This window comes from Phoca vitulina, unplaced genomic scaffold (assembly GCF_004348235.1).
Source record: "Phoca vitulina isolate PV1807 unplaced genomic scaffold, GSC_HSeal_1.0 scaffold1, whole genome shotgun sequence".
In the NCBI taxonomy this organism is placed as follows: domain Eukaryota; kingdom Metazoa; phylum Chordata; class Mammalia; order Carnivora; family Phocidae; genus Phoca; species Phoca vitulina.
The window spans coordinates 11804715-11830888 of NW_022589704.1; the positions used below are offsets into that span (position 1 = coordinate 11804715).

General features: G+C 40.9%; 1 protein-coding gene across 1 annotated transcript in view; it reads left to right on the forward strand.

Annotated features, from left to right (window-relative positions):
- COL4A4 (collagen type IV alpha 4 chain) overlaps positions 1-26174 on the forward strand; it is a 120993-nt gene that overhangs the window by 30786 nt on the left and 64033 nt on the right. The window contains exons 6-19 of the mRNA XM_032401003.1: positions 7121-7255; positions 9032-9076; positions 9737-9853; positions 13139-13207; positions 17024-17059; positions 18420-18482; positions 18826-18861; positions 19084-19125; positions 22595-22675; positions 23478-23531; positions 23797-23856; positions 24756-24800; positions 25116-25169; positions 25935-26004. Coding sequence (XP_032256894.1) covers positions 7121-7255; positions 9032-9076; positions 9737-9853; positions 13139-13207; positions 17024-17059; positions 18420-18482; positions 18826-18861; positions 19084-19125; positions 22595-22675; positions 23478-23531; positions 23797-23856; positions 24756-24800; positions 25116-25169; positions 25935-26004 — 907 coding nt within the window. The remainder of the gene's footprint in view (positions 1-7120; positions 7256-9031; positions 9077-9736; positions 9854-13138; positions 13208-17023; positions 17060-18419; positions 18483-18825; positions 18862-19083; positions 19126-22594; positions 22676-23477; positions 23532-23796; positions 23857-24755; positions 24801-25115; positions 25170-25934; positions 26005-26174) is intronic.

The following is a 26174-nucleotide window of genomic DNA, read 5'->3' on the forward strand; positions in this document are numbered from 1 at the left end:
CGTGCAAGGCAGTGGCCACGGTTCTGGAGTGGTAATAAAATGTACACAGATCCCTGACCCCAAAAAGCTTATCAGAATACATCACCCCAAGCAGATATTAATTAAAGTAACATGCATGAAATAATAGTGAAAAATAGGTCATGAGTCTATTTAGGTGTTATTTTAGGGTGGACAGAAGAGTTTGTACAAGAGTGAGATTGATCAGGACTGGGGTAAAAAGAGAAGCAGCGACTGAAGTCTGAGGACCTGAGTTCGAATCTCTGCTTCCCTAGGTGACAGTCCAGTGGCCTCTGGTCACTTGCTTCATCTCTCTGAGCCTCAGTTTCCTCATCTGGGAGACAGGGTGGCCTCCTGCTTTATGGATGTAAGGATTCCATGAGACGAATGCACAGTGCTCTGTCAGTGCCTAGAACAAGTACCATTGCTCCACCACCACCATGATGGTTTTGGTTGGAGGAAGGTCGAATCTGAGCTACAGAAGGCACACGTGTGATTGGAGCAGAAGGTGTAGGTGAGCAAATGACAGGGAGTAGGTTTGGCTGCGGTGGAGAAGGGCAGACTGTCCCCATTATAGGGGGTGATGAAAGCAGTGACGGGGGCAAGAGAAGACTGAGGAGGAGTTGGCAGTTGTCTGTAGAAGTGGGTAGAAGCCCAGAGTGAAGGAAGGGAGAGCGGCTGGTGCTTGGGTAACCCACGCGAGATGACAAGACCAGGACAGGGAGTCTCCGCAGGGGGATGACAGTAAGACAGACACATGAGATTTAAGTCAAGGCAGGAAGGGTGGCCTTGGCTGCAGGGTGGACATGGAAAGCAGGGGAGAGCTGACAGCCGTGGGGTGAGCTTACATGATGGAAGGAAAAAAGTTGCCATCTGCTGGGGTCTGGGAAGAGGAGAGCAGGGAAGCCAGTCTGGGAGTGATGTGCTCAGCTTCTGACGTGATGAGTGTGAATTAACGGAGGAGGAAGGTTCAAGAAGGCGTCTAGAAAACAGCTGGACCTACAGGATAGGATTAGAACATTGGATTTGAGAACGACAAAAAGAGAGGTCTTTAATTAATTTGATGAATACTGCTGTTTACTAAAGAAACTTTACAAAAGAACATAGAGTACATTAAGATAATTTTCTTTTAAGTTTAAAATAAGACAAGGCTGGAGGCAACGGACAAAGCAATGACAAGGTCTGGGGAGTGGTGGGCACATAACCGAACTCCATAAATAAATTCCTTCCCTTCCTGGACACTTTGATGATCACTGTCATGGTCTTAGAGACCAAGGGTGATTTGGGAATGTGTGCATAATTAGTATAATAAAAGCATCTTTCATAGTCATTTGTTCATTCGTTAACGAATGAAGGAGGGAACAAACGTACATTTATACTTCTTCGCACTGATTCAGCTTCTGGTTGGGAAGGAACAGAGAGCTGTCACAGACAAAGTGTGAATGGATATATATTTGCAGTTGTCTCTGTAGTTATTTCTCCCAAGCCTCATACTGCTAAAATGACAAAGGGTTTCTTAGATTTTTGTCATTCCCCAAAGGGTTTGGTCCCTGGGGGCAAGCACATCAGTGGCAGCCCAAAGGCTGAGTTGAAGATTTTGGTTTTAAAAATGTACATAATTTCTCATCTGTTCGTCTGTTCTACCAAGTTGTGAAATAAAAATGATTTGATCTTAGCCCTGCTCAAGAGCCGTGCCTGATAGAGATGATTCACAAGTGACAGAATCCTGAAGGAATGCCCTGGCCCCAGAGGGCTGGGTGACTCTCTCTCCTCTCTGATCACCGTGATCCTCTATTTGTACAGCTGGCCTGGGAGCCTACTGCTTCTGCAGCCTCAGGAGGGAGGCACGTAGGGCAGGTCCAATGACATGGTGTCAGCGTGGGCTTCCAGGAGGACGGAGGGGATGACCTGTGGGACATCACAGGGCTTTCCACAGGTCCCTCAGCTGCCAAGATGACTGTCATTTCTGGATTCAGTGAATCTTTTCTGATTTCGCTCTCGCTGGAAGTCATAAGCCACAGAAGCAATTCTGGGCACACAGCAGCAAAAAAAGAAAAAAAAAAAGGAGAAAACAAAAGAAAAGAAAAAAAGAAAGAAAGAGAAAGGAAAGGAAAGGGAAGGGAAAGAAAGGAAAGGGAAGAAGGAAAGAAAGATCAGGGAAACTACATCTGAAAGTCAGTCATTCATTCCACTAGTGTGCATTTCTTTTTTCCTTTTTGCTAGCCTGAATCCAGTGTAGAGCAATCCAGTGTATATCATGTTATTGTTCCTAGGTGGACAGGGCATAGTTAGGAGCAAAATATTTCTTTAAAATTCTTTTTTAAAGATGCAAAATTCTTTTGATTATTTAATGATTCTCTAGTTACAGAAATATCTCCTATGGGCTTGTTATTTATGTCTGTTCATCCTGAAGTTCATTCCATTATAGCCTTATAAATGAGTAAGCTCAAATATTTACTTGTATGTTACAGTTTTTTTTTTTTTTTTTAAGATTTTATTTATTTGACAGAGAGAGACACAGCGAGAGAGGGAACACAAGCAGGGGAGTGGGAGAGGGAGAAGCAGGCTTCCCGCGGAGCAGGGAGCCCGATGCAGGGCTCGATCCCAGGACCCTGGGATCATGACCTGAGCCGAAGGCAGATGCTTAACAACTGAGCCACCCAGGTGCCCCTATGTTACAGTTTTTTAAAAACTGACCTACTTTTAAATATGAAATAGTTTAAGGAGATTGGCATTATTCTCTACATTGCTATGGATAAATTATTTACTCAAACCGGATGAACTAGCAATGACTATTTCTAAGACTGGTGTTTGGAAAAATTTCATGAGCAGCTTTCTGACAGATTTAATATTGTGATACAAGGTTTAGTGTATTTCTTTAAAAAATTTATCCTATAATGAATTACCTGTTAATATGCAAAAAAAACCTAGTACTAACTATAAAACAAACCACAGGTTTCCCCAGTGGTTGTAAATAAGTTGGCATTTAATATTTTATGCTAGTTTTTCCACCTGCAAAGTAGGGGTTATATTTACCATTTAATATGGTTGAAATGAAGGTATGACAATGCCTGTGTTCTCTCTCAACGAGAAGTTACGGTATCATTGCGATCAGAGCCATTGCTCATGATGTGGGGCTGTGCTCTGCTCACCTCAATGTGGAATCATTGACTGTTTCACTGTTCGTATTATTTTCTTAAGTATTTATTGTCCTTCCTACCATCATAATCTTGGGCATATAGCCTGTGCCCTGCAGGAGCTCATGGTTAGCAGTTGTGGGGTTGGGGGATAAAGAGATGGTCACTGTAATAGGCGAGGGTGTTATTATAGAAGCATCTTGGAGAGCCATCTAGTTCTGAAGGGTGTGTGAGGGGAGGGCAGGAGGTTGGGGGGTCTTTCCATGCGAGCACTACCTTGGGAGTGGGAGGGACAATTCTGGGACAGGACGCCAAGTCTGTGAAAGAACAGAGCTTATTCAGAGAAGGCAAGGAAGTCAGTGTAACAGATCAGGGCAAGGGAGGAGGAAGGGCATGGGGTCCAGAGTTGAATAATGCAAATAACCATTCCTTGTTTTATTTTATTTTAAAAGCATTTTAGATGGCACCTTCTCAAATCAGAACCCATTTCTATCATTTCTTTACTGAGTGGCGTTTTATCATTCTTACCACCATTTGGACATTTCCACTCCTTTTTTTTTTTCTTTCTTTCCTTCCCAAAGTTCCATTAGCTCACTGGATCTGGCCTTGTATGTCCAGAATGAAGCACATTAAGATTTATAGGCAGTTAATTGGCTGTCTCTTTCTCACTTACCCTTTTATGTTTAAACGTACATTTTGTTGTTTCTAAATGTTACATTATTGTGAAGTACAGCATTCACAAAAGATAATTTAGGAGGTTTTTTTGGTAAATTACCTGTAAGATGAAAAGATAAATTCCCAAACTTAATGAAAAAGCAGTTAATTTCCTGAGGCTTATATTCAGGAAATCTTACTAAGAGCAATTAACATAGGTTTAAAAAAAGTAGTTGAAGTCATTATTTATTCTTTTAGATTGTTGTTTACAATTTGTGCAATATTTAAATTGATATGCCCTTGAAATGCCCCCAAATGATTTGTGCCTATATAATTACATTTCATATTTTATTGTTGTCGATTTTGTAATACATATTTATACATTTAAGCTTCCTTGAAAATTCTAAGCTTTTAGTATTTTTATGGATACTCAATAAATAGTAGCTGTTATGATGATGATGAAAAAGCTTGAAGAGAAGGGCAGATTCAAATGAAGTACGATTTTGATTTGTGAAGTTTAGGCAGGTGTTAAAGGTTGTTGATAATGTTTGTTGAGTCGGTGACTTCATGGTGAAAGAGAAATGTTAGTCTTTATTATAAAGGTTGCATTTGCTGTTGGTAAATGGTAACATTGCCCTGGCTTGCATTTTCCCTCCTGGGGCATGACAAAATGCTATTTCTTGTATATCCTTCAAGAAATATTCCTTTATAAACATGCATTTAGAGAAGATGTCTGTCCATTTGTTTCTCTACAGGTGGGATATGACATGCAGCTTGTTTTCCCCCCTTTGAACAATGAACTAAATAGATACTATAATAATTATAATAATATTATAAATATAATAATAACAATAGTTAGCATTGTTGTGCCAGGCACTATGCCATAAACATATGCCATGCATTATTCTTTTTACGTTCACCAGCCACTGACAGAGAAAGAAGCTGAGGAACAGAGAGGGTAAGAAACATGCCCAAGGTCACACAGCTAGTGGGCCCGGGCTTCAAACGCAGGGGCCCGACTGCAGAGCCTGGATGTTCAGTCACTGTCTTCCTCATGAGCATCGTGAGGGTGATCTGTGTCAGCTCAGAAAGCCTTGCTTGCTCTCTTTGATGTTCAGGCCTTCCACATTTCCATCAGGTCTGTTACGTCTGTGCTCTGCTCTGTGCCCGGGGCGTCTCCAGCTGCCAGTCTCTGCGTCTCTCTGCGGGCGCTCTCAGAGCCCCAGTTGCCCGCTTGGCAGCAGGCACTCTGCACCCACCACCGTGGTCCTCCAGCGAGGAGCTAAACACCGCAGCTCCCTCGCTCTTGGATGGGATCACACTGAGGGTGTGTATTCTACCCTGATTCCCCGAGTGCCTGATCTGGGGTGTGTTCCAGTGACCCACCGGTAATGTTACTGGAGTCGGATTCTTGGGCCCCACAAGAGAAACGAGGCTGGACCCCAAAATCAAAGGCCCAGGCAAGGCTTTCTTGTGGCTGCCACTTGAACTGAAGGGAGACTCAGCACCAACAGAGTGTGGTTAGGCTGACCCCTCCCAGCAATCAGCAACAGGGAGGCCTCGCTTATCTGGAGAAAGTTCCAGTTCACTATGCTAATGAGGGAAGGGGGAAAAAAAATGCCTCTATCTGATTGGTTAGCAAGGGCCTAGTTCTGATTGGTTGGCAAGGCCTCGTCCTGATTGGTTGGCAGAGCCTCGTCCTGATTGGTTGGCAGGGCCTCATCCTGATTGGTTGATATTGGCAGGCAATTCAGGCAGCTTACTGGTGCTTTTGGAGCAGGGGCTTCAGGTTGGTGGAGCCTCTGTTTTCAATCAAGGTTGTGTATGGAGCTGGGTCCTGCTTCTGCTCTGTAAGAGAAGCGGTTTAACAATACAGCAAACAGAAAGCGCCCCAGGTGCATAAGGTTTTTCATTTGGGGCTTGTTCCCATGGTCTCTAACTGTCTCAGTGACTGGCTTGATTCTGCACCCTGATTGCGGGCCTTCCCTTTTCTTTAATTTTTTAAATTGTTATGTTAATCACCATACACGAGCCTTCCCTTTTCTGTGTCACGTCCCCGCTTCCTTACCCTATCTCCTTTGATTCTCAAACAAATGGTTTGCATTGACTCCTTGTGCTATGCTTTGCTTCTGGGGCACCCAGGCTAAGGCTGTGTGGTGTTCCATTGTATGAAGGAACCAGAAAGAAGAATATCAAGATGACTCCAGGATTCTGGCTGGATTAAATGGGTAGTTCAGGAAGGTTGACAGTGGATTAAATTTCGGAGGAAAATCAAGAATTCCATTTTGGATCTTTTTTTAAGTTGGAGGTATCATTATATCCAAGCAGATGTCAAGGAGGCAGCTGGATATGCTCAGTCTTCCGGAAGTTAGAGAGGTCTGTGCTGAGATATATAAGTGGTGCTATTTGAACCCATGATATTTAAAACTTCAGTCCTAGAGGGAACCATGAGTGTGCAGACTGTGGAGAGAGAGAAGGGAGCCTGGAACAGAGAAGAGAGCAAATCATGGGGGGGCCAGGGAGCGTGTTCCTCTGAGGCCAGTCTTCCCTACTCCAGAATAGAGAGAGCTGTGAGACTCAAAGCTGCTTCTAGTGGGCAATAACTCAATGTCCATGTGGTGCATCAGCCCGTCTAAATGCAATGGAGGACAGGCAACAAGGGAGCAGAGAGTTTCTCATGTTTGTACTGGAAGTGTACCCACTGTGGGTTCAGGGGGAGAACTGAGCTCATGAAACTTCTTCACCTAAAGTAAGAGGTGACCCTTTCATTCATGGAAAGTCAGATTGCACAAATATAAATTGACATGGAGAGTCTACTTCCAAATTAAATAGATATTAGGTAAAAAGCAGCTAAAAAAAAACGTTTTCCACTAAAAGGACAGAAAAATCATTAGCCATATGAAATTTTAAAAAAGATCTGGCATATTTCTCCACTCTTGATTTGTGTCACTAACATAATCGTAATGACACTTTGATTTTTTTTCTTGCTTTGTTTTGCAAGTTCCTTGCTTTGCTAAACAGCTCAAGATTTATAAATGTCATCGACAGAATGAAAGTAGTAGGGGAACTATAACCAAGTTGTGTGTACGTGTGTGTGTGTGTGTGTATACACATGGAATAATTCAAGCTTATTGTATGCTTTAAATTCAGATTGAAAAGGGCAAGGTTGATGTTTCTTATTTTTGTGATTAATAGATCATTTGTGCTTTTATTATTAGAATTTGCTCAAACTCTAATTTTCCAGGCTTTTGTCAGCCAAGTGAGCATGTTTGTGTTAGAAGACAGTACTTAAGAATCAGCCAGCCCTCTGCCTTTTTAATCTTCCTTCTTAGGGTCAACCAGGACCACTGGGGCCACAAGGTCCTATTGGACCCCTGGGACTGCCGGGACCCATTGGCATTCCAGGAGAGAAAGGGATGAGAGGTGACAGTGGTCCTCCTGGGGCAGCAGGTGACAAAGGTGATAAGGTAAGACTCTTCTTTTTTTTTTTTTTTTTAAGATTTTATTTATTTATATGAGAGAGAGAGAATGAGAGAGAGCACATGAGAGGGGTTAGGGTCAGAGGGAGAAGCAGACTCCCTGCCGAGCAGGGAGCCCGATGCGGGCCTCGATCCAGGGATTCCAGGATCATGACCTGAGCCGAAGGCAGTCGCTTAACCAACTGAGCCACCCAGGCGCCCGGTAAGACTCTTCTTAAGTGAGAAATTCTTACTAACAACTCACCAGTGCTACCATGCCTGATTTTTTTTCCAGCATAAAGTTTGTATTTCTTTTTTTTAATTTTATTTTATTATGTTATGTTAATTACCATACATTACATCATTAGTTTTTGATGTAGTGTTTCATGATTCATTGTTTGCGTATAACACCCAGTGCTCCATGCAGAACGTGCCCTCTTTAATACTCATCACCAGGCTAACCCATCCCCCCACCCCCCTCCCCTCTAGAACCCTCCGTTTGTTTCTCAGAGTCCATAGTCTCTCATGGTTCGTCTCCCCCTCTGAGTCCCCCCCTTCATTTTTCCCTTCCTGCTATCTTCTTCTTCTTCTTCTTCTTTTTTTTTTTTTAACATATAATGTATTATTTGTTTCAGAGGTACAGGTCTGTGATTCATCAGTCTTAAGCGTTCACCATAGCACATACCCTCCCCAATGTCTCATCACCCAGCCACCCCATCCCTCCCAACCCCCACCACTCCAGCAACCCTCAGTTTGTTTCCTGAGATTAAGAATTCCTCATATCAGTGAGATCATATGATACATGACTTTCTCTGATTGACTTATTTCGCTTAGCATAATACCCTCTAGTTCCATCCACGTCATTACAAATGCATGCCAGATTTTTTTAATAATCACAAGTAGTCCGTACTAGCACCTTATAATAAATTAAGTCTAAACTTCTCTTCCGTAATGAGCCCTCATTCCCTAACTCTTTTCCAGAGGAGCATGTCTTTCTAGACTTTTCTATGCACTTAAATACATGTGTGTACCCAATGAAGGGTTGTATTCTTTGATGGCTTTCCTAAAAACCTAAGTGATATATTTATCATGCTAAGCCTTTCTTTTTTTAGTCAACCATATGGCTTAGAGATCATTGCATATCAATTTATGTAGATTAAACTTATTCTCTCAAAAATACTGCACAATATGCCACAATATAGATAAAACTATAGTTTATTCCCTGTTGATATCCTGTCCCAACTTTGTGTTGTGCCAGGTGCAAAAGCAATCCTGTAAATTACCTGTGTTAAATTTAAGAGTTTATTTCTCTTGGAGAGACAGATTCTGAGAAGTTGAATTTCTGGCATATAGGGTATCGAATGTTTTCTTTGAACAGATGCTGCCAAGTTGGCTTCCTAAGTACAAAAAGAAAAGTACAAAAGGTTTTTTCAAATATTGGCATTTAAGTTAATTAATGTAAAAAGGGGCGCCCGGGTGGCTCAGTCAGTTAAGCGTCCGACTCTTGGTTTCAGCTTAGGTCACGATCTCAGGGTTCTGAGATCGAGCCCTGTGTAGTGCTCTGCGCTCAGGGAGGAGTCGGCTTGGGATTCTCTCTCTCCCTCTGCCCGCCTCCTTTCTCTAAAATAAATAAATCTTTTAAAAAAAGTTAATTAATGTAAAAAATAAATGACAACTGCTAAGAGTTTTTTTAAAAATGAGTTATTAATTATTTGTTTTCAAGTAAATCAGTCTGTTAATCTAATACTTTAGTAACTTTTGTATCTTTGTTTTCCGGGATGTTAGGGTCCAACTGGTGTTCCTGGATTTCCAGGTTTGGATGGCATACCTGTAAGTATCCTTAAATTTTTTCCATTTTTTTTTAAAAGGAAAAGCACTCATCAAAGCCCTTAAAATCACATTTTATCTCTCACTATATATATATTTATTTGGCAAACTCTTCTTTATTTTCTCCTGGTAGTACATGGAAGGATGCTTGCATTTTAATGTTGTGTAATAACTTTGAGACCAAAACACTACTTGAAAAGCAAGGTTTTCAAACAGATTAGAGAAGAACATTCCAAAATCTAAGCTACATGTACTTGCCATGTTCTAGAAATAAATGTATACTCATAGTGAAAGTTTTTATTTGCTGGTTAGTTTTAACAGAGGAAGGGGGCTTAATCTCTCATTTCTAATATGAAAACCAAATGAAAGGAGAGAAAGGTGTTTCAAGGGCTTTATAATCCATTGCAGTCTTTCTAAGGATTTTTTAAAAGGTGCTCTCCCAAATCTCTCAGAATATTCCAAACTAAATTAATTTCAGTTGGGCTATATTAAAATTTATCTGTATTTTTAATGCGCTACATAGTACTTGTGGGCGGGAAGGAAGTTTCACAAATTCAATAACACGTGAGTCAAAGTTGCCATAATTTGGGTACCCATATTGCAGAAACTTTGTGTTACAGTATTCCTGCAAAAACACCTCACTCATCAGCTTGTTTCTTACAGGGGCACCCAGGGCCTCCTGGATCCAGAGGCAAGCCTGGCATGCACGGCTATAATGGTTCACGAGGTGATCCAGGGCTTCCAGGAGAGAGAGGAGTTCCTGGCCCAAGAGGCCCCCCAGTAAGACCCCCACAGCTCATCCTAAGGGGAATCTTAAGTGAAGGGCTCTACAAGGGGCACGAGCTTGATGTGTTCAAGAAACAGTGTTCATACAAGTGTGCTGGGAGCATGGTGAACGAATGGGGGTGGCTGGAGGGTGAAGACAGAGAGGTGTGCAAGACCCAGAGCTCTTGGGCCTTGCACACTGTGGGAGGAGTTTCTCTACATGCCATGGGAAGGCACCGGGGGGGGGGTTACAAGGAAGGAAGCAGTATGATCTGATTGATGTTCCATTAAGATGCTCTAGGCTGTCGTGCGGACAATGGATAGTAAGGGAAGGAGCAGGGAGGTCAGTAAGCAAAACTTCCATTGTTTATCATTCAGGGTTCACAGCAGACTCATAAACCCGCTAGGTATTTCAAACAGGAAGGCATTTCATAGAGGGAATTTGACACATATTGGAAAGGCTGGAGGAGTGGAATTCAGGGACCACTGCTGGACTGTGATTCCAAGGGCTTGCACTTAGCTGAGATCCAGCAGCCAGGAGGCTTTCCTGCACATGACCACTGCCTCCCACCCCCATGTCCAGACACCGGCAAACAAACACTCAAGTTTCTAACCTTACCTGCTTGGCAGTAACGACAATACAGGAAGAGGATGTCTTCCTCACTTCTGCCTTCCAAATCTCATAAGCACATCTCCTCGGTGGATCCTAAGTCCCATTTCAGCTGCAAAGGGATCTGGGAGATGTAGTTTTAGCTTTCTCATCCCCATGATGCAATAAGAAAAAGGGAAGGCATTTGAATGGATGTTTAGAAACAGTTGACAATATCCAGCACTTCAGAAAACGTTACTGCTTTTAGGTTTTTTTTTATTCAGAAATGTGGACTTTTATTTAAATATGAATTTAGCAAGAACTATTCTTTCCGTACCCCTGATATTCCCTTTCTCTCTCTTTTCCTTTTTCTCACATAAAGATTGGAGATGATTTGGCCTTTTAAAACTGGTTTTCTGAGACTTCGGGAGCCTTTCCACTTCCCTGTAAATACTATTTCCCAAGATTCCTTCTAAAAGGTTTTCTTACCATCACCACTGTAATCATCCTGCTTTCTCCTCATGGGTTTTCCATTTGCTCTCAATTCTAGTGTGACTGACCTGAACACAGAACTCAAAAACAATTTCCAAATTTACATCTTTCTTTAATACCAAGGAAGAACAACAACCATCTTCTGTAGTTAAGCTTCTCAACCACCCTTTGTTTTCAAACTCAGCCATTTGAAGGCTCAAGTGCAGTCTGGTGAATGCACGTTTCTTAAGATCTTCAAATTGGGTCAAACCCCATTCTGCTGAGTGTCCATGAATGTTCAGAAGAGGAGGAGTTCTCGATTTTAGCTTTCCCACAGCGTGCCATGGTGACCACGATACTGAAGTTTGCCGTAATGGTGTCTTTGCAAAGCAGCTTTCTTCCCCTTGGCCCATTTCATTTACAGTCGGTCCTCACTTTGCCCAGTAGTGTGAGGCATGAAGAACGACCATGCAAGCTGGCCCCACACAAGCAACCTTAACATCCAATGGGAAAAAGTAGTATTGTTCCATGACCTCTAATACGTTTTGTTAAAATATTAAAAACTCTCTTTGTGTGAGTTATAAATACATAGGGAAAATTTTTAAAAAACTAATATTGATTTAGTACACTGTCATTTAAAACACACACAGTGAGAATCGAAGTGTCTCAGGTCTTTGCAAACACTTACCAAGAGTGTGTTGAACAGGGCCTTCTGGCCGTGTGACTTACAGTAATGAAGTGAGTACGTCTTTCTGTGCTCTGGTGAACTGTCATACTATTTCTGAGTTTGGATCAGCTTTTAGTGCTGTGAACTGTATCTCAGAGTCCCTTTGCGATGAGGGTCTTGAGCCTGCGCCATGTCCTCTGGCAATCTTTAACCTTTTTGTCCCAGCCATTTCCCTTTTTTGTGTTGAGAACTTTGTCTTCGTGGAGTCCCTCTGGCTCAGGAGTTTCAACATTCCACGATTGCTCAGTTATTTCTTCTAAGACTCCACTTACATTCTGTCTGAATTTCATTGCCAGCTTTATCATTTTTCATTCCCTCACTTATTTTCATCTTTGATGGCCAATTGCCTCTTGCGGTGGGGTCTATTTTCATGAAATATCATTTGGGTTTATCACTGGGAGATAAGGAGGGAACACAACTACACACTTTGCTCGTGTGTGTGCGTGCGTGCGCGCACGCGTTTGCGCCTACTGACTCACAGATGTGCAATGATCAATCATTAACAGACTGAAAAGAGTGATGGGACCAGGGATCATGATTCCCATCTGTTACTTATCCATGCCGATGAGCTAGTGGTGTAGTTACTCAGTTAATAGAAGGTGGTAACTGAAATTTGAACCATTTAGTTGGAGGACTGGTGCTATTTAACTTAACTGTGGAACTAAAATTCATGCATATTGGAACTGTGTGAAGCAAGGACTGCCTGTGTAGGCCCATCTGATTTCTCAAGGGAAACAGTTGCTGTAACTTACCACAAAAGCCTTAAGTGTCTCCCATTGGAAGCACAGTCAGGACTTTTCCAGAAGGGATTAACTTTGAAATCTGCATGTCCTGCACGGGAGCTTGATACATGAAGATGGTAGAATTCTTATGTGATAACCAAGTTAAGATATGTTAAGATATCCAGTAGGAAACCTTTGGGGGAAAGAAGAATATATTGAGTTATTTCATTCACTTTTTAAAAATACTCTCAGTAAGCTTGCAGCTGCTTACAAAAACCTTCCAAAAAGAAGATATGTTTTTAAAAGTTAATCTTAAAAGAATACAGAGGCTCTATTTTGAACACAACAACTGAAATGAATAAAATCAATTTTTAAAAAACGATGTCTAGGGCATAAATTATTAACTGACAATTGCAAAATTGTTTACTTGTAAGAATAATACATATGAATTATTGTGTTTGAGGAAAAATGTAATTTTCCTGTTGAATAATTAGTAAATGGCTATGTATATTATTATATAATGTAACACTTACATATATTATATATTTATAACATATGTGTATATTAATAGATACTCTGTCTTTGGAGATTCATTAATAGATCTTAACTGAATATTGAATAAATATGTATGAGAACCTTAGGATGATAGCAATAATGAAGAGAAAAAAGAAATCTCCACTAATAAAACATGACTATAATGGTATTTTACTGGTAATATTTCATACAAAAAAGAAAATGCTGAAATAGTAATATGCTTTTTTCCCCCTCTCAAGTGAATATTTTATTTTCAGGGCCTTCCTGGGGAAAGTGGAGAAAAAGGAAATTCAGTGTTCATTTTAGGTGCCATTAAAGGTATTCAGGTAAGCTTTATGATCATGGTGGGTTGAAAAAAATTATTTTTCCATCTAGGTAAACCCAGCCAGGAAACACATGGACATATCTCTTTTGAAGTGTCATGGAGCACACTGTTTTTATCATTACCCTGCCTCTCTCGATGGCACCATACTTCTTGTGTGAAGGCACTTGGCTTTAATTGCTCTGGCTGTAAATTCCAGTATCTCCTAACTGTTCTTGCAAAGTGTGACAGACACAGTTATTTCAGGGTTTCTCAGTCTTGGTACTATTGGCATCTGGGGCCAGATAATCATTTGTTGTGGGTGCTGACCCTGTGCATTTTAGGATGTTGAACAGTATCCCTGCCTTTACCTACTAGATGCCAATAGTATCCCCCCACCTAAATAATATCTCCAGATATTACCAAATGTGCCCTGGGAAGAAAAATCACCCCAGCTGAGAAGCACTGATTTATTTCTAGATAGAATGTTGTAATGATAATACTTACCATCCAGGATAAGAGAAGTCACCACTTTTGAACTTGAAAATTATGGAAACCTTATAGCACTATCCTGGGTAAATTAAATGCTTTCGTGTTTTTGTATACAATGATATACAAACATTCAGAAATAAACTCTTGAATGACCACCTATATCTCTAATATGAGTACCCTGAATAAGCTGAAGATCAGTAGATATAAATCAAGAGGAAAAATATGGTACATTTGCAAAACATGGTCATTTCTCTTAAGGAAGAATATTCTACAACGGTTAGATAAAACTTAAATTTCTGCTGTTAGACCCTAAGTTTCACCTGAGTGGTGATTCCTTTAGTGAGCTCACAGTATTCATTTGTAACCTCTGAGCCTATACACACTTGTTAAGCAGCAGGAACTATGCTTTTGTTTATGGCTTAAATGATATGTTAAGCTTAGCATCAAAAGCAGGGTCATTCTAGGAACCAGTATGGTGTATTAGAAGGAGTAAACTGACCCTTACCAACCACTGTGACTTTGGGCAACCCCCTCAACCTCTCTGAGCCTCATTTTCCTTATTTGTGAAGGAAAATAAAGTAATATCTACCCTGCCTTCCTCTCAGTGCTGATGATCCATTGTAATAATTTATATGAAAACACGTCAACTATAATGCACTGTACAATAATAGTCATGATGAGTTTTTAAAATTTAAATTCAGTATAGTTGACATAAAGTATTTTATTAGTTTCAGGGGTAGAATTTAGTGATTCATTAGTTGCATATAATACCCAGTGCTCATTACATCAAGTTCCCTCCTTAATGCCCATCACCCAATTATCCCTTCCCCCCACCTACCTCCCCTTCAGCAACCCTCAGTTTGTTCCCATAGTAAGAGTCTCTTATGGTTGGCCTCCCTCTTTGATTTCATCTTATTTTATTTTTCTTTCCTCCCCTATGTTCATCTGTTTTATTTATTAAATTCCACATATGAGTGAAATCATATGGTATTTGTCTTTCTCATTTCGCTTAGCATAATATCCTCTAGTTCCATCCATGTCGTTGCAGATGGCAAGATTTCATTCTTTCTGATGGCTGAGTAATATTCCATTGTGTGTATATACCACATCTTCTTTATCCATTCATCTGTCAATGGACATCTGGGCTTGTTCCATATTTTGGCTATTGTGAACATTGCTGCTATGAACATTGGGGTGCATGTGCCCCTTCAAATCACTGTTTGTATCCTTTGGATAAATGTCTACTAGTGCAATTGCTGGGTCATATAGTAGCTCTCTTTTTAACTTTTTGAGGAACCTCCATACTGTTTTCCAGAGTGGCTGCACCAGTTTGCATTCCCATCAACAGTGCAAGAAGGTTCCCCTTTTTCCACCTCCTCATCAACATCTGTTGTTTCCTGAGTTGTTAATTTTAGCTATTCTGAACAATTTTAGTCATGATGCATATTTTTTTTGCAATAGTGCAAGAAAGAATAAGTGAGATAGAAGGAGAAGTGGATATAGAGAATTCGTCATCTTAAAGAGAAACAGAAGATCCCAAATAAAAATGGTCTGCAGAGGGGCACCTGGGAGGCTCAGTTGGTTAAGTGTCTGACTCTTGATTTTGGCTCCAGTCATGATCTCAGAGTTGTGAGATTGAGCCCCACTTAAGATCCTCTCTCCTGCTCCCTCTGCCCCTATCCCTGCTCTCTCCCTCTCTAAAAAACAAACAAAAAAAGGTCTGCAGATCAATAACCTTAGAGAACCAATACTTTTAAGAGCTCATATCTACTTCACAGCCATTTGGATGGTTATTAAAAAAACCCCAGAAAATCCTAAGTGTTGACAATTATAGGGAGAAATCTGAGCTCTTCTGCATTGCTGGTGGGAATGGAATTAGTATCGCTGCTCTGGAAAATGGTATGATGGCTCCTCAAAAAATTAAATGTAGAATTACCTTATGATCCAGCAATTCCATTTCCAGGTATATACCCAAAAGAAATGAAAGCAGGGTCTCAAACAGATATTTGTACACCCATGTTCCTAGTAGCATTATTCACAATAGCCAAGAGGTGGAAGCAACCCACGTGCCCATTGTTGGATGAATGGATAAACAAAATGGGATCTATACATACAACCCAGTATTATTCAGCCTTCAAAAGGATGGGAATCATGACACCTGCTACAATGTGGATGAAGCCTGGAGGTCATCATGCTAAGTGACATAAGCCAGTCACAAAAGGACAGATAATGTATGATTCCACTTATATGAGGTTCCTAGAGTAGTCACATTCACAGAGACCAAGAGTAGAATGGTGCTTGCTAGGAGCCAGGGGGAGGGGAAATGTATTTAATGGCTCCAGTTTCCACCAGGGAAGAGGAAAATGTTCTGGAGATGGAAGATTGTGATGGTTGCACAACAGTGTGAGTGTACTTCACACCGCAGAATTGTACACTTCAAAAGGGCTATAATGCTAACTCTTATCTTATGTAGACTTTATCATATATTTTACATTAAAAAAGAAGCTATATTCAAGAGAATATACACCCTTTGATTCTTTTTTTTCAGCTACTTTTATTTTTATTTTTTTATTATGTTAATCACCATACATTACATCATTAGTTTTTGATGTAGTGTTCCATGATTCACTGTTTGCGTATAACACCCAGTGCTCCATGCAGAACGTGCCCTCCTTAATACCCATCACCAGGCTAACTCATGCCCCCACCCCCTCCCCTCTAGAACCCTCAGTTTGTTTCTCAGAGTCCATCATCTCTCATGGTTCGTCTCCCCCTCCGATATCCCCCCCTTCATTTTTTCCTTCCTACTATCTTTTTTTTTTTTTTTTTTTAACATATATGAATTGTGTAAGACTGTTGAATCACAGACCTATCCCTCTGAAACACCCTTTGGTTCTTTAAAGCACTGTAGATGCGCACAGAGGCAGGTGCGAGAGAATTTCCATAAGAATTCCCTTTACATCTACTCTAGGGGGATAAAAAGCAGCAAAGTGTCTATTAGGGGAGGCAAGTTCTGGCAGTTAGACCAGAGACAGTTAAACTGTGATCAAATGGGACCACTGGATTGAGAATTTAGAGTGTAAATGGAAAGATGAAAGTCTCACCTTGACTCCGTGTCATCACGACTCGAGCAATCTTTGGTTTCAGCCAAGTAGAAGCAGGATTCTGGGGTTAGGAATGGACACAGAAAGTCCTCTCCACAGAGCCCTCCACGGATGTCAACGCCGGACAATCGAACAGCCTGCACGGACAGTCCAAATAATTCCTGTGTGGACTCCTCCTTTTACATCATGTGTGTTTTAGGAAAGTGGTGTCGCTCTTCTAAAGCAGTGCATCGTTCCTATTGCAGGGCGACAGAGGGGACCCAGGACCTCCTGGCTTGCCGGTAAGTCTCCCGAGCAGGCCCTGTGCTTCTCTTTGCTCCTCGGTCAGCCTGTGGTCTGCACTGTTTGCATCCTAGCAGGACCAGCTGCATCATTTACAGAGCACACCGGTGCAAAATCAAAGGGTAGATCTCTTGCTCAAAAATTATTAAGAATTTCAAGGTAGTGCCAGCAGAGCGTTAAATCAGGCATGAGCCCCTATGTGACCACACAGGTCCCAGGCCCATGGAACTGTCCTGGAGTCTCAGCAAGCTTCTACTTACCTTCCTCTTCTGTCTTTTAATGATCATTTGGCATTACTCGGGGACATACAGTCTCTTAATATTTGGGAAGCTAAGTTTCCCTCAAGTCTACCTAAATAATACATGTCAAGTAGAAATGATTTTCTCTGTACTATTCTGCCTGCTGAATCAGTAAGTGTGTGTTGCATTTAATTTTTTGCTTCATCTTTATCTCCCTGAAATTTGTAATTCAGTGATTATATAGTGTTTGCAATTAATCAATCAGTGTTCACAAGATTAAAATTGAAAGTAGTTTGCCTCCAAATTGATTAATATATATAATTTTTGCTTGGTAACTTCTGGCTGTAGACAGGATTACTCTCCCACATTACTTTCCTCGCTATCCCTGAAGCGAGGGTAATCAATGTAATCGATGAGATACTTTCGTGTCACTGTTAAAATAAATACCAATTCATCCTCCTAGAGAGAGTAATTTCTTGCACACTCGCAAATTATTTGATGTGGGCAGGTTTGGCGGGAGAACAGAGAGCCTCTCTCCACACTTCTAGGAACGCACAGCTATAGCCCCTCCTTGTGAATTTGTGTGGAATTATGCTACAACCTACATGTTACAGAAAGTGGTGGCTGAGTCACCACCTTAATCTTGAATTGGGGGCATTTCTATTCACATTAATCTGATGGGGCATATTTTAAAAACATAACGAAGAGTATAAATACATTCATATTTTAAAATCAATTATTAATTACTATGAATATTTTAAAAAACATCCGGATGTATGTCAAAGTTGTAACATTTATGCAATTTAGGAATAGCTGGTAACAAGTTTTCTTTGTGCTCTACTTTTGCTATTAGAAGATTTATTTGCAAACAAGTAGATTGATTTCTCGGTCTTAATTCAATCCTAAACATAGGAGTTGGTCACACCTGCCGGAGTGCTGCTATCATGGACCTTTTAATGGCCGTGTCAACTGCGGTGAAGGTGCTCCTGCTACAGGGCAGGTGTGTCTGTGACCGTGATTTCTTTGGAGGTTTTTATCCACGTGGGATTACACGTAGGTTTTGCTGTGAACGATGAGTTTGAGTTTTGGTAACCAATGCACTGACTGTTCTCATGTTTAGGGATTGAGGGGGGCAAGAGGACCGGCGGGCCCAATGGGACATCCGGGAGAGCCCGGGTTAGCCGTAAGTAGAGCACTGCTCGTTCTGTCCCTCTAAAAACCTGGCCTGGATGTTTAAATTAAACCGACAAACAAACAAAAAGGCAAATTGCAGCCGTGGGTGGGGCGCAGGTGGGTCATTTGAGAGGTTATCACTGATGAATCCACGTACACCCCCCATCACCAGGGTGAGTTTATCGTGAAGCATGGGTCCCCAGGGCAACAAGGAGCCCAGCTGTGAGGGGCAGTCCAGCAGGCATGTCTTAAAAATCAGGGTTTCCTAAGGAGGAACTTGGGGCAACCAACGCCGACACATTGTGATTTCTGTGACTGATAAATTGATTTGTGCATTTTCGCCCTTGATTTAGGGTGCTCCAGGCCATCCTGGGAGACCGGGCTTGAAGGTGGGTGGTCATGAGTAACATGCAACAAATAGAGACTGTCCATGTCCAATGAGCTAAGTGACCGCTGAGCTCTGTCTGAATTATGTCTTTCCCTTAGTAGACTTCCCCAAATACTTTGTAAACTTCAATTAATTGCTTAACCAGAAGTCTTACTTGTTTGTAATTACCTTTTTAATATTCAAAAGCAAATACATTTTTTTTTTTTTTCCTTTTCTTTCCCAGGGTAATCCTGGCGTGGGAGTCAAGGGGCAAATGGGAGACCCGGTAAGAATCCCCTTTCACCCGGAGGAGCAGGTGCTAAAATGCATGTGCTGCCCAGGTGGCAGAGGCTGTTTTGATTATCACTTAAATTGTGTTCATTATCCAGTCGCTGCCCAATTTTATGGCCGAGAATTTTTTTGCTGAATTATTATGGCGCCATTACCCTTGACCGTAAAATGACAGTTCTGACAAAATTTAACACTAAATTCAAGTTAATGTATATGACGCATTTTACCCTAGCAGAAAGAGATTGAACATTTCTGATAATTTAGTATATCGCAGGGACAGTTTGTTTAATTACTGGTTTGTGTGGCTTAATTTCACAAATTTCCTCAGAATCCTAAACTCCGCCGATAAATAAAAGTATAAATACCTGCAAGCAAAAGCATTTAGCAACAGTCTCCCACTCCCTCCCACCTCACACCCATCCTCACCATCCCTTCCCTCCCTCCCTCACACCCACAGTCCTTTCTGCTGAGGCAGGAAACTTAGCAAAGATAAGCTTTAGAGAGGTATTTTAAGATGGCAGCTCATCTGCAAACAATCTGAATGGCTACCAATTGGTAAGTGGCTCGTGCCACAACTGTGGGCAAGGAGATATTGAACGTCTACTCTGTGCCAAACCAGGACTGGTGCTGGACGTGGGGAGTTAGTAAGACAGACCTGATCCCACTTGCGTGGAGTCCCAGTGTGGTTGGATAAGTTATGGTAGAGCCGTTGAACAAAATGACTCGATTGCCTGAAATATATTGGAAGACGTCACGATGTGCAGATGTGCCTATGTTATAATGTTGATCAGAAAGCACAGGTTACAAAAGTATAAGCTCAATTTTGTAAAAACAACACGAGACATTAAAATAGACACTTAGAGCAGGATTTTACAACGTCGACACTGCTATTTCCTTGTTGTGGAGGCTGTCCCGTGCATTGTAGGGTAGGATAGTTAGCTGCATCCCTGGCTTCTACCCACTAGATGCCTGAAACTGCCCTTCCTCCCCAGTGGTGACAACCTAAAATGTGTCACGACCTTGCCAGATGTCCCTGGGGGGAGTAGTATGTCCAGTTGCTTACCCCCTCTCGTTAAAAACCACTGACTTAGAGAAATGACTGAAAGGAAACACACTAAAACAAGGTTTTTCAGACTTGGGAAGTCGTGGACCCCTGATAATGTGCTTGTCGAAGCCCCAGAGGCTCATGCAGCCCGGCTTGAGACCCTCCGCCTTGTGGAGTGAGGCAGGCTATGCTAGTCTCGGGACCTCAGCACCAGTGCAATCAGATGCAGTCGCAAATTCAGGCCATAGAATCATGTGGAAATGTTTGGCTATGAGGCGGCCATTCAGATGATACAAAATAGGCTTATTTTAATTCTTTTGGATTATCTGCTAAAGGAAAACACCATTTTGAAATTTCGATGCAGAACTCTCAGATGGGCAAGAACATGTTTGCCCACGAAACGCTACCCCACGCGGTGGCTGCTGGTTTGTCCCAGGTGATGCGATTATGGGTCGTCTACATTTTGTTCTTCATGATTTATGTTCCTTGCACTTCTGATTAAATGAATGTCTGGTACTTTTTCAATGTGAAAAAATAGTGGCATGACCAACATTTTGAAGAGGCTCCCTTGCTTGTCAGCCGTTGTGGGTTTCGGTCGGGCTCTTTACAGCGGCAAGAATAAGAGCGGTTGTGTTTACCAGCGCACGTTACTCACTCGTGTACGCAGCGTCTAAGCGTTTGTTCAATCATTTGTTCACGTAACAGACATCTTCAGAACAGCCGCTGCAACAACACTGTGTTAGGTATTGGGGTACAGCGACAAAAAGAGGCCAGCGTCCCTAACCTGGTTCTTCTGTAGTTTCCAGGGGTAGGGAGGCATTGAAGTGCAGGCTGTCTGACTTCATTTACGCTGGAAATAGTATTCTTCTTCCCCAAATCCCACTTACCAAAAACATTAATGACTTAATAATCATATATTTGAGAATCTTCTTTGTTCCACTCAGTGTAGTAAGTACTAAGCATTTTATGTGCATTATCTATTTAATAAAATAGAATACTTTGAAGTAGGCAGCAATATAACCCCCATTTCACAGAGAAGGAAAGTGAGATTCAGAGGAATCAAGGAAAAAAGGCTAAGAGAGATTTTAAGGAATTTGTCTGAAGTAGCAGTCAGTCAGGGCCTGGTTTGCAAACACAGGTGACCGGCTCTATCACCTGCTCTTAACTGTGTCTCAGTGCAGAATAGTAGATACAGTCCGAAAAGTAAAAAATAGTTATCTGCTAGTTAAGGGTGAGAATTTATGCTTATTTATGACAAACCCAATTCAAGCGACATTTTATTCCCAAGAGAGTAACATTTCTAATGACATAAATGACAACTTTTGGCTAATTATTTTATACAGAGAGTTTAAACATATTATTGAAAACAAATTAGAAATAACCTAAATCTGGGGCAACTGGGTGGCTCAGTTGGTGAAGCATCTGACTCTTGATTTTGGCTCAGGTCATGATCTCAGGGTGGTGAGATCGAGTCCCATGTCAGACTCCGCACTCAGCAGGGAGTCTGCTGGAGATTCTCCCCACCCTCTGCTTGTGTGAGCACTTGCTCGCTCTCTCTCTCTAAAATAAATAAATAAATCTTAAAAAAAAAGAGATAACCTAAATCTAACCAGAGTGGAATGGCTTAATAAATGATAGCGTATTCTTATGATGGGCACTAAAAATCAGGTTTTTGAAAAATTTCTAGTATAATTGGAAAATGTGCAAAAAATAGTATTATAAAATACAAATGTAAAATTATTTTAAAATTTAAAACTTTAAAAAATATAAAAATAAAAACCATACTGTGTATTTTAAATTATGTTTACATATGTTATATAGCATTCTGATTATATTTTAAATTGTATTTAACATCTCATTTGGTTACATATACATGTATATACATATGTACATTATTTGCATACATGTATGTTTATAGACACATCCACACAAGCACACACATCACAAAGATTTATACCAAAGTTTTTATTTATTTTAAAGATTTTATTTATTTGAGAGAGAGCGAGCACAAGCAGTGGGGAGCGGCAGGCAGAGGGAGAAGCAGGCTCCCCGCTGAGCAGGGAGCCCAAGGTGGGGCTCGATCCCAGGACCCTGAGATCATGACCTGAGCCAAAGGCAGACGCTTAACCAACTGAGCCACCCAGGCACCCTATACCAAAGTTTTAATAGAGATTTCTGACGGTAGGATTAGGAATCACTTTTGTTTTTGAAACTTATTTTTAATGATAAATATCATTACTTATAAAAAACAATAAATACTTCAAATTACATGATGTATTTGCCATGATTTATATTTTAAATCCATGACACACGGGATTGCATGCATTATATCATGATACATGGGTGAAAATCTTCACTTCAAATCTTATTTCAAAATAAAGTTAATATGAAATTCCTACTATCTTGATTTTTTTGAAAGGGTGAAGTTGGCCAGCAGGGTTCTCCTGGACCCACCTTATTGGTACAGCCACCTGATTCTTGTCTGTATAAAGGAGAAAAGGTAATTGCCAATCCATATGTTTCCTGGATAAAGTAGTAACAGCCAGCATTTCCCAAACATGCCCCTGTGCCAGCAAAGTGCTGGGCACCTGCAGGCATCACTGCATTAATCCCAAAGCAACCTCAGCAGATTGGTACTGCTAGTAGTCCCATTGTACAGACGTGAAGAATGAGGCTTAGAAAAGTTACCCATATTCTCAAGTTTATTCAGTTGCTGAATCACAGACCTAGCGTGGGCTGCTAAACCGTGACGTGTCCCCCAGTGTCCCCCATTGACACTGTATTTGATATATGGGCTGAAAGGACCACAGGAAGCCCAGTTGTTATTACATATGGGCTTGAGGTTTTGATGATTGAAAAGGTAGCAGGTGCATAGTACTGGGCACGAAATAGACTCCTGGCGAATATCACGTCCTCTACCAGCCTGCAGTACGGATGTTACTGATGCCACCTGAAGATTCTGTTGTCAATTTTCAGTTACTGGATTAAATTTCACTAATTTGATCCAAATGAGCCACTCCTCTCGAGGACGACATTCCCAGCTTGGATCTGCTGCCCTGGCTCTGTGGTGGTCACATCCCCTGCGCCCCACGAAGCTACAGCTCTCACACAGAGCTGGCCTGAATTGTGTCAGCTTTATAAATGCACCTGGACCTTAGTCGCTAACTAGCAACAACTGAAGAGTAATCCTTTATTTTAAAAATTAGTACAATGTTTCTTGAAAGAGATAATTTCTGAAAGACATGGCATTCAGTATGTTAAATAATAAGAGTGAGCCTGATTATATTCAGTGTGATTTTTAGGGCATAAAAGGAATGCCTGGCATGACTGGACCTCCAGGACCACCGGGACCCAAGGTAGTTTATTAAAATACCCTTTTTTATTTGATGATACGATATCTTAATTAAAAATTTTTTTGCATGGTCTTTATCATTGCTTTAATGCTAATATATGTTACTCGAAGTTTTCACTATTTTATCCTGATTCCGTAGGGCATCTCTTCTAAGGTGGTTGTTTTCGTTAAGCTGCTGGCAAGAATTTTTATCTCTCATTTTGTGTTTGCATTCCATGTTGCTGAAATATTGTTGCTTGAACACCTCCAAATGTTGTCATCTCTTTAAGGGAGAACCTGGAATTGGGGCAAAAGGAGAGAAGGGTATCCCTGGGTTCTCAGGACCTCGGGTAAGGATCATTCATGCCATTCAGGCTGCCCCTAACATCAGTGAGTTGGAGGCCTTCCTCTCTCACATTTTTACAAAACTAGATCTATATTTCTAACAACTCAAAAGTAGAGATTTTCTCAAATAGGAACAATACATTTTGGACAAAAATTATGTCATAGCTAACTGTCCCAACAAGACATCCCTTCCAGTGACATCGTTTAGATAAAATGGGCAAGCGGAAGATAGAATTGGTGGGAAGTAACAGGATCGTGGCATTTCCTTCCACAACTGGGGCTCAGTGTCAGTGTGATAGCAGCTTGGAATTGTTCATTTAAGCCTACTTGATAAAAGAGGGTACTGATCTAGGGGCAGTAGCTACCAAAAACTATAGCATCAGGACTCAAACATCACCAAACATGCCACTAATGGGGTCACCATTGATAGGGTCACTCTAGAGGCCAGAGCCCCCATGGGCAAGGGCCCTGAGTTTATTTGGCTCCAGATTCAGTAGTTAATGGGATGACATTGGCTTCCATGGTAATTTTTTTGCTGGTAATGCACAGAGTGCCTATTAATTTCTACACAAATTATATTGCAATGATTCCAAAAATATTTAGCCCAGTGCAAGCATTAGGGTAAATAAGTTAAAACACAAGAACAACAACAACAAAAATATGTTCTTACTTTAAAACACTGGCAAGGACATGAATTTTTAAAGTAAAACCGAAGATCAGTTGAAATAGCAAATGTTAAAAAGAAACAGACTCTATTTTATACGTATTTCCTTTTATTCAGCTACCTTTGCAGACGAGTTGAAATATCCATAAAGCAGCTTCGTAAGATGAAAAATAATGCATTGAACTGGTTTCAAGCACTTTGATTTGATTCTGCTTGTGTTGATTTTTGTGAATTTATTAGGGTGATCCCGGTTCCTATGGATCTCCAGGTTTTCCAGGATTAAAGGTAAATGCACACAATTATAGAGATGATAAGTACATTTTTATTCATAAATGCAATTCAGTGTATTCAAAAGTTGTACTAGGGCATGCAACTATGCACACACTAATTGGAAAAGGAGACACATTTATTTTGCAAATTGCAGAATCTAGCTGTAGATGCAAAAACTAACACCCAAAACTGTCTGATACAACCCAAAAGCAGTGTTAAGATTTTGCACAGAATCTTAGTGAGTATGTGTCATTCAAATTAAACAAGAATGAGATAATTTGTCACCCAGCCAGATTTTTCTTTTAAAGGCATGTTTGTGGTTATTTGTAGGGGGAACCAGGACTGTTTGGAGAGCCTGGATCATTTGGATTTTTTGGCCCAAAGGTAAAAAGGCAGGTGTATTTGGGTACAGCCTGATAAAATTCTGTATCCCTTATGTTAACTAATTCCTTTTAAAAAATACTTGAATCATTCAAAAACATAACTTTTAAAAGAGACAGAGTTAATTGTATATGTATTATTCCAGTGCATGTTGTAATGATTATGTTTTGCATTTGAGAAAGTGTTCAACCTTTTGAAGGTGAATAGTAACAGAAGTTTCAAGAATTCCATGAGGATTATAATCAGATGGAGCAGTGGAGAGCTCCTGACTTTTTCTAGTGCATTTTTTTTTTGTCTTTCCTTTGTACCTCTGTGACCTCACATCCAGCATTTGCTCAGGACAAGCCATGGTGGCAGTAAGGGGACACAGTTGAGGGGAACAATATTTGCTGTTAAAATAAGATGTAGATTCAGGTTTTATAGGTGAATAGACTATTTGTCCTAGAGTGCCAAGTTCAACGTGAATGCTCATAGGACATCTAAAGAAGCTTCATGGTTTCAGAGGTATCTAATTTATGAGCATGAAATCGTTTTTTGGGAATTAATTTTTTTTCTTTTGTGAGAGTTTTGTCAGTTGGTCATCTTCTGCTTGTAGGTGGGAGGCTGGGTGCCTTTGTTATCCCAGAACTCCATGAACCATTCATGTTTCCAGTCAGCCTATAATCTTCATTTCTTATATGAATGCACTCTTGTTCCTTCCAATAGTTATGGGCAGCATGAGAAAAATACTAATATTTCTAAGAAAAGCATATGAATGAATGATTTCAGGGGGATCCCGGAGACCGTGGGTACCCAGGACCACCGGGGGTTTTGGTAACTCCATCTCTTCCACTCAAAGGTTTGTGTTCAGTTTGCTTCCTTCATAAATTATTAGGAAATGGGATTTGGGTGCCCTGACAGAAGAGTCTGGCCCAGTATTTCTGTACATTGCATACCTGGTATGCTAAATACATTAATTTTGGCAAGAATGTATAATTTACAGGTGCCAGTAGATAGGTGCATCTGAAT